This window comes from Sinohyriopsis cumingii, chromosome 17, assembly GCF_028554795.1.
Source record: "Sinohyriopsis cumingii isolate HCF-2022 chromosome 17, ASM2855479v2, whole genome shotgun sequence".
NCBI lineage: Eukaryota > Metazoa > Mollusca > Bivalvia > Unionida > Unionidae > Sinohyriopsis > Sinohyriopsis cumingii.
The window spans coordinates 66,034,187-66,049,592 of record NC_142977.1 but is presented as its reverse complement, the minus strand read 5'-3'; the positions used below and the strand labels follow the sequence as shown (position 1 = coordinate 66,049,592).

Below are 15,406 nucleotides of genomic sequence, written 5' to 3'. Positions count from 1 at the left end.
ATCAGAAGGCGTCATGTGAGCTTAAGAGATAATGGCAACATTTTGTGATAGAGCTTAGATGACAGTAATTAAAATTATCATACAGAGAAAAGAAAAGAAAATACAAACATGGGGTAATAAATCTAGCCCAGTAAGGATGTTAAGGAAAAAGGGTTGCTAAAATTTTACCTATTTGTTGTTATTGTTGTTCTAGGGTTTAATGCCATTTTTCAGCACAAGATAGGCTAATAATGGTGGCCAGTATAACTGGTGGAGGAAGAACCCTGGAAAACCCAGGGAAGAACCACCAACCCACAAGAAGCTACTGGCAGGCTTTCTGACATACCCATGCTAGCCGAGCCTTGGACTTGAACCCACGCAGACAGAGGTGAGATGGCAGTGATCTGGAACGGTGAGCGCTTTAGACCACTTGGCCACTCGGGGCCCCTTAACTATTTGTTCTATGCTCTCTATAAAGGTTAGGCTTGCCCAGCCAAATGCTTTATATTTGCCTGGGTTAGTTGTCAGTAGGAATTGTTGTTCACCGAAACATATAGACATAAATTTTGCCATTCAAAAGTATTTAGAGTTTAGATGATGTTTGTAACAGAGCCAACTTCTCAAAACAACAGTATAAATACCCCCATCTACCAATAATTGCTTCAGTTGTAGAGTGTAACAAAGCCATTATTGATTTTGATTATGATAAATACTGTGTGGGTTTGTCTAAAATATTGTTTTATTACTTTAAATGTTAATTTGCAGGTCATCTTTTTACGCAATGCTTTCTCCCTTGTGGATGAAGCTTTGCCAGAAAGGAAGCTTTTGGAAGACCTTTTAGGGACCTTGCCAACCCTTCCTCTGACTCCGCCTACTCCAGTAAACAGCATTCTCAGTGTGAGCCCCTCACTCACACCCAAGCAAACCCCACCTGGAACTCCAGTCGTCCACAAGAAACGTAATTTTCTCATCACATCATTATACTTTTAGTAATCTAGTCCTCTTTGTTGGTGAACATTTCTCCAGATTCATGAAGAATTTTGATGGATGGTAAAGATATCATGTTACAGTCTTACTGATGTAAAATTTACTATAGATGTTCAAAATGACGTGTAAATAATAAAAATAATCCTTTATTTAAAGATGATCAAACAGTTAGCCCTTCAGATAAATTAACTAAAGGTACTTCCATTTTAAACAAAAATTCTATTTGAGCACTACAGTCATGAAATACCCAACTATTTACAAATCAGAGAACACAAGTAGACAAATTAAACAACTGTGCTATATTTTTTATGTAAGGTGGAACACATTATGTTATAATATTGTCCATCCATTTATCTGTCTTTCACCAGTTTAATTTCCTCACAAGGACTCAAATTGTCCACCATTTATCAAATTTTGTGGATGGCTTGCATTTGATGTCAGGATGAACCTTATCAATTTCAGGGTCAAAAGTAAAAAGGTCTGTCACTGTAACAGAAAGAAGAAAAATCGTTTTTGCCCAAAAATTTCAGTGATCCACGTAGTGGACTGGGTGGGCATAAAATGGGCCATTGTCCTTGTTGCTTTGTAGCTTTATGCAGTATATGACAGTCTGATTAATACAACTTGTTTTGATTAAATACCATAAAGACTATAAGTCTGTTACTTGTTTGATCGATATATGTACACCCGAATGTAAATTTTTTGTATGATCGATATATGTACACCCGAATGTAAATTTTTTTGTATGAGATATATATGTACACCCCATGAGATATATATGTGTACCCGATGAGATATATATGTACACCCGATGAGATATATATGTACACCCGATGAGATATATGTTCACCCAATGAGATATATATGTACACCCAATGGTACATTTTTGTATGAGATATATATATATACACCCGATGAGATATATATGTACACCCGATGAGATATATATGTAAACCTGATGAGATATATGTACACCCAATGAGATATATATGTACACCCGATGGTACACTTTTGGGGATATTTTGTAAAAAAGTTTAAGGTTTGTAATTTTTACCCTGGCTAATGTTTCTTTAGAAAGCATTAACATCAGGGTTCGACACTAATGTTTTTAAGTAAGAAGCCTACAGGACTTCCTGCTTTTGAAAACTTGTGGGCCTTTTTACAGATTGAAAGTCTTGCTTGCTTATGGTTATAGTTACTGAAAAAGATGTGTAATCTATCCAATATAATAAAACAAATACTGTTGTTATTTTATTAGTTTACATTAAATTCATCAACAGTTTATATGCTTTGTTTTGTAATTCTGAAAAATTTTGTGTGTGGTATTTATTATCATCATCATAATCATCAGCAGCATCAACATCACTGATACACCATCTGTTCTCATTGCAACAAATTTTTTCATCCATTCATTCCCATATCTCTGCCATAGGGCCTGCTATAGCATGACTGATGGTTTCACTGTATACCTTGGATATATTTTTGATCCCAATAAAGTGAGTTTAAACCTAAGAAGAAATACTAAATATTTGAATTAACAAAATTAAATAAGCTAGAATGGATCCAAAGTTAAATTGTTAGTATAAGTATTTACAGTATTATAAATGGAATAGATCTAAATTTAATTTTTTGGTTTAATAGTTTAAATTTCTGGTTTAATAGTTTAAATTCAATAGTATAAAATGAAAGCTAATAACATTTACCTTGCATTCGAAAGACTATAAGTGGAGATATCACTAATAACTGACAAAAACTGACTGGGGGAAATGACATGGTCCTGTTCTGACTCTTTTCAGTATCGGCAAATGCCCTGATAAATTTCTGGCAATACTGCCTCTTTCCAAACCTTTTCCAACCCACATAATTTCACATAGCATATGGGTGTCCATGTTTCGGGACAAAATGAGCATTTCTAAACATGAAACTTAGTTTTTCAAAGGCTGCCTTGTTCATCAACGTAACAGACTTCTCACCTTCACAAGAGCCAGGGGCTGTCTTCACGGCTTTCTCTCCTAAACTGTTCCTTTTGCTGCTCTCTGATGAGTCATGGGTTCTGACTGTACCAATTTTAAAAACGTTTTTGCAGCCAACTAAAATGTTCCCAATCGTATCTATATGCAGAACAAACTGAACATGTCATCTCATCCTTCTCCTTGTGAGTTAGCCACGGAAATTCTTGCTTCCAGGTATCTTGGAATTTTCATTCTTTTTGGTTTTATCATACACACATATTTCAAGTTTCTTGTCATTTGTTTGTTGGGGTCGGTGGGGGGGGGGGCATTGGGAAGACATCAAGAAATCTCCATATTTTTCAAACATGCAAAACCACACAATAAAAAGTTTAAACGCTTTATGCTCTTATTTGATTAACAAAATAAGAGCCAAAACGACGATTTACAGTAAGTGCCTTAAAGACAACAATTTGGCTTAATGGATACTAGACTTTTCAAAAGCTTTTGATACTATGCCACATCATAAATTACTGTTCAAGTTGGAACACTATGGAATCACTGTGCCACTACACTATTGGCTAGAGATGTTCTTGATAAAGCGACACATGCAAGTGGTGGTGATTCTGGTGTCCCTCTGGGAACTGTACTGGGACCAATGACATTCCAGACTGTGTGAAATCTCAGGTCAGGCTGTTTGCAGATGACTGTCTCCTTTACAGAATAATTCAAAACCAGTGACCATCAAACCCTTCAGAATGATCTGTCTAGTTGGCTGTTGCTTCTGGTGCAAATTTTTGCCGTTACTGGCTGTGTACTGTACATATTCAGGTTTCTGCCATTACTTGCCATGCACTGTACATATTCAAATTTCTGCCGTTATTGGTCATCCACTGTACATATTCAGATTTTTGCAGTTACTGGCCATGCACTGTACACATTCACATTCCAGTGCTAATTTCTGCCATTAGTGGTCATGCACTGTACACATTCACATTCTGGTGCTAATTTCTGCCATTACTGGTCATGCACTGTACACATTCAGATTCCGGTGCTAATTTCTGCCGTTAGTGGTCATGCACTGTACACATTCACATTCTGGTGCTAATTTCTGCCGTTACTGGTCATGCACTGTACACATTCAGATTCCAGTGCTAATTTCTGCCGTTACTGGTTATGCACTATACACATTCAGATTCCAGTGCTAATTTCTGCCATTAGTGATCATGCACTGTACACATTCAGATTCCGGTGCTAATTTCTGCCGTTACTGGCCATGCACTGTACACATTCAAATTCCGGTGCTTATTTCTACTGGTACTGGCCATGCACTGTACACATTCAGATTCCGGTGCTAATTTCTACCATTACTGGCCATGCACTGTACACATTCAGATTCCGGTGCTAATTTCAGCCGTTACTGGCCATGCACTGTACACATTCAGATTCTGGTGCTAATTTCAGCCATTACTGGCCATGCACTGTGCACATTCAGATTCTGGTGCTAATTTCTGCTGTTACTCGCCATGTACTATACACGTTCAGATTCCGGTGTTAATTTCTGCCGTTACTGGCCATGCACTGTACACATTCGGATTCCGGTGCTTATTTCTACTGGTACTGGCCATGCACTGTACACATTCAGATTCTAGTACTAATTTCTACCGTTACTGGTCATGCACTGTACTCATTCAGATTCCGGTGCTAATTTCAGCTGTTACTGGCCATGCACTGTGCACATTCAGATTCTGGTGCTAATTTCTGCTGTTACTCGCCATGTACTATACACAATCAGATTCTGGTGTTAATTTCTGCCATTACTGGCCATGCACTGTACATGTGGCATTTTCTTCTCAAATTGTAATAAAACAAAGTATTTAAAAAACGAAGATTGTTTAATTGTAACAATATGGGCAGAAATTTTTGGAAAATGAAAAGAAGCAAGAATAAAGATAAACTTGGATCAATCTTCTACTAACAGAAGCCATTTCATTTCAGTCACTAATCATCAAAGGTCACAAACAAAAGCTGTCTTTTGATTTCTTTGAGTTTGAGCAACTGCTTAATCCATCAGTTTTTCAAAAGTGTGATTATATGTTTTCATGCTAACAAAAAGTCAGTCATGTGTTTCACAATTACAGGTAAGCTGTTATTTGGTAATTTTATTTGGAAGCCTTTCTGCTGATAATGAGATATGTGTGTGTGTGTGAGAGAGATAGAGATGAGTGCATGTATGCTAAATAGCTATACTGTATACATGTGTCTTGTAGCATATTCTTACTGCTAATAATAGTAATACTTATGAAATATTAATAATGATAATACTTTTTGGTTGATAATACATTAAATTTGTCTTGTACCAAGTTTGAGAGTTGTATGTGCCTTCAGAAGTCACCTGTCTTGGCCTTTTCCCCATGGGTGGGTGCCTGCCAAAGACAGGTTTGAATGAATATATATATATATATATATATATATATATATATATATATATATATATATATATATATATATATATATATATATATATAAAATTCTGTCCTGTAGGCAAAAAGAAGAGTATTGTCTCCTTGATACCACCTGAGGAACTCTATTTATCTGCTCCACCAACCCCAGACCAAGAACCTCAGGCACCAAATTTTTCTGATGAGGTATTAGTTGTCACCCTTGGAAATGATACTGACTGCCCTGGCATGCTGTCAGAACAGAAGGTGAGTCTGCATATTTATCTAAGGTGATCAGATCAATATTTATCTAAGGTGATCAAATCAATATTTATCTAAGGTGATCAAATCATTTGTATCAGAGGATGAACATTGTTTCTTGATCCCTGACTTTGTGTTGGATCCAGTACCATGGCTCTTGAGTCCCAATATTTGGATCCGGGATCCCTGACTTTGTATTGGATCCAGTACCATGGCACTTGAGTCCCACTATTTGGACCTGGGGTCCCTGACTTTGTGTTGGATCCAGTACTGTGGTACTTGAATCCCACTATTTGGATCCAGGGTCCCTGACTTTGTGTTGGATCCAGTACCATGGCACTTGAGTCCCACTGTTTTGTTGAAGTCACACCAAACATTTACTGGAGTTCATATTATTGTGTATGGTACTTGATTCGATGGTAAATATATTTTTACTGTTAGATCCCACTGTTTAATTTCTTATTCATCCACATGGTTTAATAAGCCTGTTAGTTTTCATTTGAGACTAAATAAACTTGTTTTTTCAGTGATAAGAATAGCATGGTCCAATGGTCAAAAATGTGGGTCCCTGACCTTGGCATGTTCAGGCCATATACACGAAGCATGACTAAAATTAAATTTTAATATATTGTACAACATGCAGAAATGAAAGCAAAGCAACTTCTGTGGCTTGTCATGGTAGATCCCCATGCTTTCCATTGTGGGTGTTAGTATGGCATTAACAGTCTGCATAAGTGACTGACCATTTTATCTTTGCTCATTGTGGCACCCTCAGGCATTTTCTTTCCAGCCAGGATTTTTTAATTATTTTAATGCAGGTTAGATTTTTTCAGCTAAAGTGATGGATAAAATTTTTACTTTTTTCCTACCAATCAGAACAAGAGAAATTTTCTCGATGCACTTATGGGGCTGAACAATTTAAAAAAGTCCCAACCCTCCTTCCCTGAAAACTAAATGTTATGTCCATTATGATTATGTTGGCTGTGGACCTTAAATGTTATGTCCATTATGATTATGTTGGCTATGGACCTTAAATGTTAGGTCCATTATGCTTATGTTGGCTGTGGACCTTAAATGTTAGGTCCATTATGCTTATGTTGGCTGTGGACCTTAAATGTTATGTCCATTATGCTTATGTTGGCTGTGGACCTTAAATGTTATGTCCATTATGCTTACCTTGGCTGTGGACCTAACTTAGAATTCAGCTCCGGATTCAAAATTCCTAACCTCTCCAGAACAGTCTGACAAATGTAAAAGTGACTGGAGGAAGTAGGGGTTCTTTGTCTGATCATTTTCATCCAGGTTGAAAATTTGCCAGGATGAGATTCCACATGAAGTGGTAGTACTATCTATATATTAAAATTATACTTCTTAATTTAAATTGTATGTATTGACAAATCAGTATGTGAACTTGAGGTATTTGAAGATAGTGTTATTAAAAACAGAAATAATTTTCATAAATTAATTGGATCTTTGACTTTTACCACTTGGATAAATGATAGATTGATTCTTCACTGAAGCTTTAACCAATGTACATTTTATCACTGTTAGCAAATGCTGAGGTTTCCAAATGCTATAACTAGTTAGCTGTCTATTACTAATTGAGTCCAAGTGCATTTTTTATATGCTAAAATTGGGGGCCCCGAGTGGTCTAAAGCACTGTCCGTTACGGATCACTGCCATCTCACTTCTGCCTGCGTGGGTTTGAGTCTCAGATTCAGCCATTGTGGGTATGTGAGAAAGCTTGCCAGTAGCTTCTCCTGAGTCGGTGGTTATTTCCAGGGTTTTCCCGGATTCTCTCTCCACCATTAAGACTGGCCGCCATGTATAGCGAATCATGTGCTGAAAAATGGTGTTAAACCCTACAACAACAACAAGATGCTAAAATTGCACATGAAAAATGCTCCAAACACTTGGTTAAACACTTGTTCATTGAAGCGTTGGCTGTTTTTCCCCTATAATAGCTGTTAATGAATATCAGTAAATACAGTTATGAAAGCTATCAACCATGTATCAATCATTCTTTATTTTGCATATACAGATAACATTATCAGTTGGATCAGTATATTTACAATTCAGAAACAAAATTAGGCAATACCTTTTGAAAAGAGTTGATCAGAGCTATTTCAGTTTATTACATAATACTTATTATAAATAGTGATTATGTCTTTTATTTCCTAATCTCCTGTTGAATATAATTTGTAAGAGATTATAACCACTATGTGGTTTTGAAAACATGAGACAGTTGATTTAATTAGTCCTGGAATATTTTAAAGTTGACTTTACCTGTAGTCGGCATAATTGAAAAGCTAATTACAGCTTCTGCTTTAAAATGAGAGTAGATTGAATAGGGTAAAAGAATAATTTGCTTCATGTATTATAAAATTGTTGATGACAAGGATGACAACGACAGGAATATTCAAGAAGGGTACCAGCGTAATATGAAAGAAGCAAAACAGATTTCTGCAATATTGGCATCATTAAAAAATATATATTCTGATCTCTTCTGTTTTTGTTGCCTTAAATAAGTGTGAGATCTGATCAAAGTATGCTTAAAAGCAATGCACTAAAAATAGCAAATAAGTATAAAAAAGTTGAAAACTATGACTTGAATGGCTTGCTATTTTTTATGGAAACAAATATGTCTTCCCATGTTCAAAAGTACAAGGTTTTGAAGACAACAATGCAGTTTGTGTAAGAGTGAAAGAATGCATGAGCCATTTAATTAACATTTTTTATAGATTGCTGGCATACAAAACATTACATGAATCTAAGACATGCTTACCCTTCTATCCACCCTTCCCATCAAACTGGGATAAAGTCCCTGGGTCAGTTTGGAAACTTTTGAGATCTTCACCATATAACCATGTACATGTTTATAACCAGATACAGGTTTTTAACCAGGTACAGGCTTTTAACCAGATTCATGCATCCAGATTCATGCATATTGACAACAACAACACCAGTGCACACCCAAACTGGCTAGGTACATGCATATTGATGACAACAAGACAAATACACACACCCAAGCTGGCTAGGTACATGTATATTGACAACAGCAAGACAAATACACACACCCAAGCTGGCTAGGTACATGCATATTGACGACAACAAGACAAATACACACACCTAAGCTGGCTAGGTACATGTATATTGATGATAACAAGACAAATACACACTCCCAAGCTGGCTAGGTACATGCATATTGATGACAACAAGACAAATGCACACACCCAATCTGGCTAGGTACACGCATATTGACGACAACAAGACAAATGCACACACCCAATCTGGCTAGGTATACACATATTGATGACAACAAGACAAATGCACACACCCAATCTGGCTAGGTACATGCATATTGATGACAACAAGACAAATACACACACCCAAGCTGGCTAGGTACACGCATATTGATGACAACAAGACAAATACACACACCCAATCTGGCTAGGTACATGCATATTGATGACAACAAGACAAATGCACACACCCAATCTGGCTAGGTACATGCATATTGATGACAACAAGACAAATGCACACACCCAATCTGGCTTGGTACATGCATATTGATGACAACAAGACAAATGCATACACCCAATCTGGCTAGGTACATGCATATTGATGACAACAAGACAAATGCACACACCCAATCTGGCTAGGTACACGTATATTGATGACAACAAGACAAATGCACACACCCAATCTGGCTAGGTACACACATATTGATGACAACAAGACAAATACACACACCCAATCTGGCTAGGTACATGCATATTGATGACAACAAGACAAATACACCCACCCAATCTGGCTAGGTACACACATATTGATGACAACAAGACAAATGCACACACCCAATCTGGCTAGGTACATGCATATTGATGACAACAAGACAAATGCACACACCCAATCTGGCTAGGTACATGCATATTGATGACAACAAGACAAATGCACACACCCAATCTGGCTAGGTACATGCATATTGATGACAACAAGACAAATGCACACACCCAATCTGGCTAGGTACATGCATATTGATGACAACAAGACAAATGCACACACCCAATCTGGCTAGGTACATGCATGTTGACGACAACAAGACAAATGCACACGCATGGCTTACATTGCCTATTAAACATTTCTTACCAAAGAGATCTAGACTTTCAGTTGGAGGTTAAAACAGGGAAGTGCAAAGAGGTTTCTTTTTGGAAACACAATTTTGTTTTCAAAAGTTTAATGTCTGTAATAGTTAAAATGGCACAAAATTACAATTATTGATCACAGAAATTGGAAACATTCTCTTTTTTTGTAGAGTTATGACCCATCATTGTTTGATACAACTTCTTGCAAATTCTAGCGTTTGTACATATATTGGTTAAAGCTTGTCTAACATTGCTGTTATTAACTTTGTTTAAATATTAGGTATCAATATTTTTGTAATATTGTAGTTACTCAGTGCCTTTTAAGTCTCATCATAATAAACTTTCTAATGTTTTATTTTTCTGGTGCAGATTTAATTGATTTTATAGTTTATTCTGGTTCATTATTTAGTAGAAAATATTGTTTCAGTACTGAATATTGCTTTTCTCACTTTTATTCATTTCACTACTCTCTTTTGATATATACATCAATATTGTGGATACTTTGATTACATATCTCGGGATCATTTTTTTTCTTCCAAACAAGTTAGCATGTAAGGAGTGCATTTTACTGGTTATTTGAGGTTGTTATAAGTAGACTATACTGTATTAAAATATTCCTGTGCAATGTTTGATCTGTGTGATAGTTATTTTGCTTAATTTTCCTGTTCATTCTTATTCCTGTGCAATGTTTGATCTGTGTGATAGGTATTTTGCTTATTTCCCTGTTCATTCTTATTCCTGTGTAATGTTTGATCTGTGTGATAGCTATTTTGCTTAATTTTCCTGTTCATTCTTATTCCTGTGCAATGTTTGATCTGTGTGATAGGTATTTTGCTTAATTTTCCAGTTCATTCTTATTCCTGTGTAATGTTTGATCTGTGTGATAGGTATTTTGTTTAATTTTCCTGTTCATTCTTATTCCTGTGTAATGTTTGATCTGTGTGATAGGTATTTTGTTTAATTTTCCTGTTCATTCTTATTTCTTTGCAATGTTTGATCTGTGTGATAGATATTTTGTTTAATTTTCCTGTTCATTCTTATTCCTGTGTAATGTTTGATCTGTGTGATAGCTATTTTGCTTAATATTCCTGTTCATTCTTATTCCTGTGCAATGTTTGATCTGTGTGATAGTTATTTTGCTTAATTTCCCTGTTCATTCTTATTCCTGTGTAATGTTTGATCTGTGTGATAGGTATTTTGCTTAATTTCCCTGGTCATTCTTACTCCTGTGCAATGTTTGATCTGTGTGATAGGTATTTTGTTTAATTTTCCTGTTCATTCTTATTCCTGTGCAATGTTTGATCTGTGTGATAGGTATTCTGTTTAATTTTCCTGTTCATTCTTAATCCTGTGCAATGTTTGATCTGTGTGATAGTTATTTTGCTTAATTTTCCTGTTCATTCTTATTCCTGTGTAATGTTTGATCTGTGTGATAGGTATTTTGCTTAATTTCCCTCTTCGTTCTTATTCCTGTGTAATATTTGATCTGTGTGATAGTTATTTTGCTTAATTTTCCTGTTCATTCTTATTCCTGTGTAATCTTTGATCTGTGTGATAGGTATTTTGCTTAATTTCCCTGTTCATTCTTATTCCTGTGTAATGTTTGATCTGTGTGATAGTTATTTTGCTTAATTTTCCTGTTCATTCTTATTCCAGTGCAATGTTTGATCTGTGTGATAGGTATTTTGCTTAATTTTCCTGTTTATTCTTATTCCTGTGTAATGTTTGATCTGTGTGATAGTTATTTTGCTTAATTTTCCTGTTCATTCTTATTCCAGTGCAATGTTTGATCTGTGTGATAGGTATTTTGCTTAATTTCCCTGTTCATTCTTTTATTTTGATAGGTAATATCCTGGGAACAAGAGAATCGGCGACGGAGAGTGAAGTATCATGGAGTTGATAGCTATGATGTTGGTGTAGGAACAACAGAAATTCAAGAGAAAAGGACTCGCTTTTCCCTTTCACATGACCAGGAATCAATAGGTAACCTTACCTGATCTTTTATAGGCTTACAATCACATGTTCAGAAGCACTAACATTAAAAGCACAGCAAAAATTAAGTAATCCACATTTACATGTATGAACCTTATACAAATCACTGTTTCAATTTGTCCATCTCTCCATCCATGCACATTTCTTATAACCACCAAAACTCTTTATATAATTGGATGCCATTTGTAGGTGAATTTACAATTACATGTAAATGTAACTGTTTTGAAGTATTGTACTTTTATGTTCAATTTTGATAGAGTTATTGTCCATTTCTCATAAATATTACATCTATACAGCAGATCCTTGTAACCAGCATAACCCATGATCCATGCAACATATTCTATAATAATTGTTCCCTTGTTGACAAAAAATTATGTAATTGGTTGTAATTGATCTGATTATGAGTTAAATTTATAGAGTTCTCACCAAATGTTTTGGAGATTGAATCATTTAGGCAGTTGAGAAACCAGTGCCGTATGGATCACTTGGGTGCTAGTTCTAAACATCAGGCAATCGGTTTTGTCAAGTAGACTACTTTTTCTTTATTCTTCTCCATATCAGTATATTTTTTTATGTTGAAGATAAGAAGACCAGTTTAGCATCATGCTATACTGATGCATTGTATGTGACATGTGGTCTCACCAAATGTCAGAGAAAAGTAATAAAGCTTATCTATTCCTGTTCAATTTGTGATCTTTAAAATGAACAAAAATGTATTGTAATCAATCTTTGTTTATTAGGTCACAGTTTGCTCTTGCAACACAGTGTTAAGCATTATGTTCTGTAGTAATTTGACACCCCCAACTCATATTACAGTGAATTTCGCTACCAGACGATGATACACACTTGGAAATCTGCTGATAGTTGGGGAAATTTTAAGTTGCCATGTCCTATGATCTGTGTGTCCTTGACAATGACTGCATTAAATATACAGTCCATAGATGGATTATGTTGAAAGTAGACATTAGGTTACCAACCAGACATAAGCACAGCTCAGGAAAACCACTTGCCCTCTGTTTTGACCATGTGAAATAATTGGATGTGGCAAGAAAACTGTAATGCTTACTCTTTCCTTGGGCTGAGTGATGCAGATTTGTAGGAGTTAAAAATATGCAGATATTCCCAACATGCTCAGAATCTATCATTGCTTAAAATTCTAGTGTATGTACGTTGTTGATTCCTTCTGCCTATTTTGCCTACTTTGTCAGTCTGGAAGATGTCACAAAGGAGATGACTTTGCAATTTATACAGGCTCATGGTGCAAACTTGATATTGAAATGGGTTAAGATCAGAAAAATATGTTTGGAGTGAAGACAGCAGGTTTAATACCCTTCTAGTGTCAAGCTGGCATGGGGTGCCAGTTTTTCTTTTTAGTATCAAAGCACATACAGTAATCATATATGTACACATAATGTGTTGAATAAAGTGATGACAATGATGAATATTTTTTGCAAGTCAGTCCAAAGATGAATGCTTGGAAAAATGTTCCCAGGGACTTGCATAAGTAACTCTTCTTTTTATCCAAGGTGTATAATTTTAGAGGGTTTCTAGTAAAAATTTAAAACAATCCATTTTATAATAAATTCCATCTTCATACCAACAAATGCAGTCAAGCAGAGTGAAGTTAACATTTTTGCACTGTAAACTTAAATGAGTTACAAGCAATTTTATATAAATTTCTGTAGTTAATGCATGTTTTTAGTGATATATCGAGTGGTTTAAAACATAGTTGTATCTCAAATTCAAATGTTATGGCAGAGTCTCAAAAAAGAAACAGCTTCTGATTTGAAACAAAAATTGTCTTTTAAGTCAAAATATTTCAGTTCTGTTCAGTAAGGGTCAAAATTGAACCATTCATCCAGGAAAAAAACTTGGAAAAGACAGTCAAATGGTTGTTTGAAATAGTGTGGAAACTGAGCATAGTTAGGCATATTCTGATATTTGTCAAGTTCATTTTAGTAGAGTTATTGCCCTTTATAGTTACCTTCATATCTTCACATGTGATGTTTCTTGTAACAAGCATAGCTTAAGAATTATTATGAAGCAGTATGGTATTAATATTATCTCATAGACTTGCATGTGCCTTATATGGGCTTAGTGTTGCTTTGAAGAGTGGCTTTCTGATAGCTTGTTCTTCTGATTTCGGTGTCTGCATGATAACTTCACCAGAATTTTTTAGATTTCAACCATATTTGGCATGTGGTTTCATATTGGTGAGACACTGAGTGATTTTGGTTTCTAGCATTCCATGACATCATTTATAGGACCCTTATTGCAACAGAATAAATTTGCTAAGCTTGGTTAGATTTCAACTCAATTGGGCATATACCTTTATGTTGATGACACTTTGAAATAGCTTAATTTCAAATGTCCCATATTATCATGTGGAAGAGTTCTGGCCCCTGATCACCCATCATCCTAACTTTGCATTTAGCAGCATAACTTTAGTAGGGAATATTGTATTTAATCCAGTGTTGTTATGCTCTTTTATATTGATGAGACCTTGAATGAATCTGATTGACAGCATTCCATGTTGGCAATTCAAATATGTTCTCTTAATGTAAATCTTCTCCAAATTTTGCATTTCTGGTAGATCTCTTTAACGTACTATACCACACAACTACAGAGTGGAAACCTTTGCAGTACACCCATTGCTGCTTGTTCTATTTGTTACTGATGTTGTGATTCAAAGTTAAAAAGGTGTACACCTTTATATTTGTCAGTTTCTCAGAAATTTTGTCTATTTAGTCATAAAACTTTATATATTTAGTTTGGTGTTTAATACCACATCAATGCATGAAAGGTTATATTGTTCTGAGGGAAATGCAGTAAAATGCCTTTCTCAGAGACATCATGTGGATGCCCTGGTTTGGTCAAGGCTGGATTTTAACATGCACCATTCTGGTCAGGCATCCAACACGCTAACTGCTGAAACGTTATAAATTACAAACTTTATATTTGCATCCAGAGGATATCACACCATGTTTCAAATTGTTCACTTTGTTCTGTGTTTAATGTTTAATTGATTAAGTCAACTTTTGGTTATTTAGTCCAATTATTATTACATGCAACATTCATGAAACTTGCTTTATGCATTTAGTAATTGTGAGTTACATTTGACTTCGTCAGGTTTCTTTGTTCAAGTCAGTGCTTTTTCCAGCAATTTCTCTCCTTGTATGCAGCATCACACCATCTGAGCATATCCAAGATGAAATTTTGTAGAAAAGCTGTGTTCTGATTGGTTTGAGGATTTGGGTATCACTTGATAGAAAGTACTTTGTGTATGACATTGAGACATTGCAACATATGATGTCAAAGTGGGACATAATTATCTAGAATTTAAATCATGACACATTCAGTTGTTGATGTCATGTTGCAAAACAAATCCATACACAATTTATGGTAACATATTTGCATGATTTAATTTTTTGAACTTCTGAGGGTGCATTTAAAATTTCTATAATGTATTTAAGCAGTAGAACTGTTCAAGCAACTTGTGCCAAAATTGAAAAAATTAAACAAGAAACATTGTGTAACATTATAACATTCTAAAATTAAACAACACAAAAATGTTCTGTTCAAGGTATTTTTAATTTTCTAAAACTAGTCATTTTCTTGCCAGTTTTCGACAGGTTTAATTGATAAAAGCCAT

At 35.3% G+C, this 15,406-nt stretch overlaps 1 protein-coding gene across 1 annotated transcript in view; it reads left to right on the top strand.

Moving 5' to 3' along the window:
* The window catches only part of LOC149779141 (GTPase-activating protein and VPS9 domain-containing protein 1-like), a 99,744-nt gene that overhangs the window by 25,839 nt on the left and 58,499 nt on the right, over positions 1-15,406 (top strand). The window contains exons 6-8 of the mRNA XM_089939700.1: positions 745-937; positions 5,460-5,623; positions 11,607-11,745. Coding sequence (XP_089795826.1) covers positions 745-937; positions 5,460-5,623; positions 11,607-11,745 — 496 coding nt within the window. The remainder of the gene's footprint in view (positions 1-744; positions 938-5,459; positions 5,624-11,606; positions 11,746-15,406) is intronic.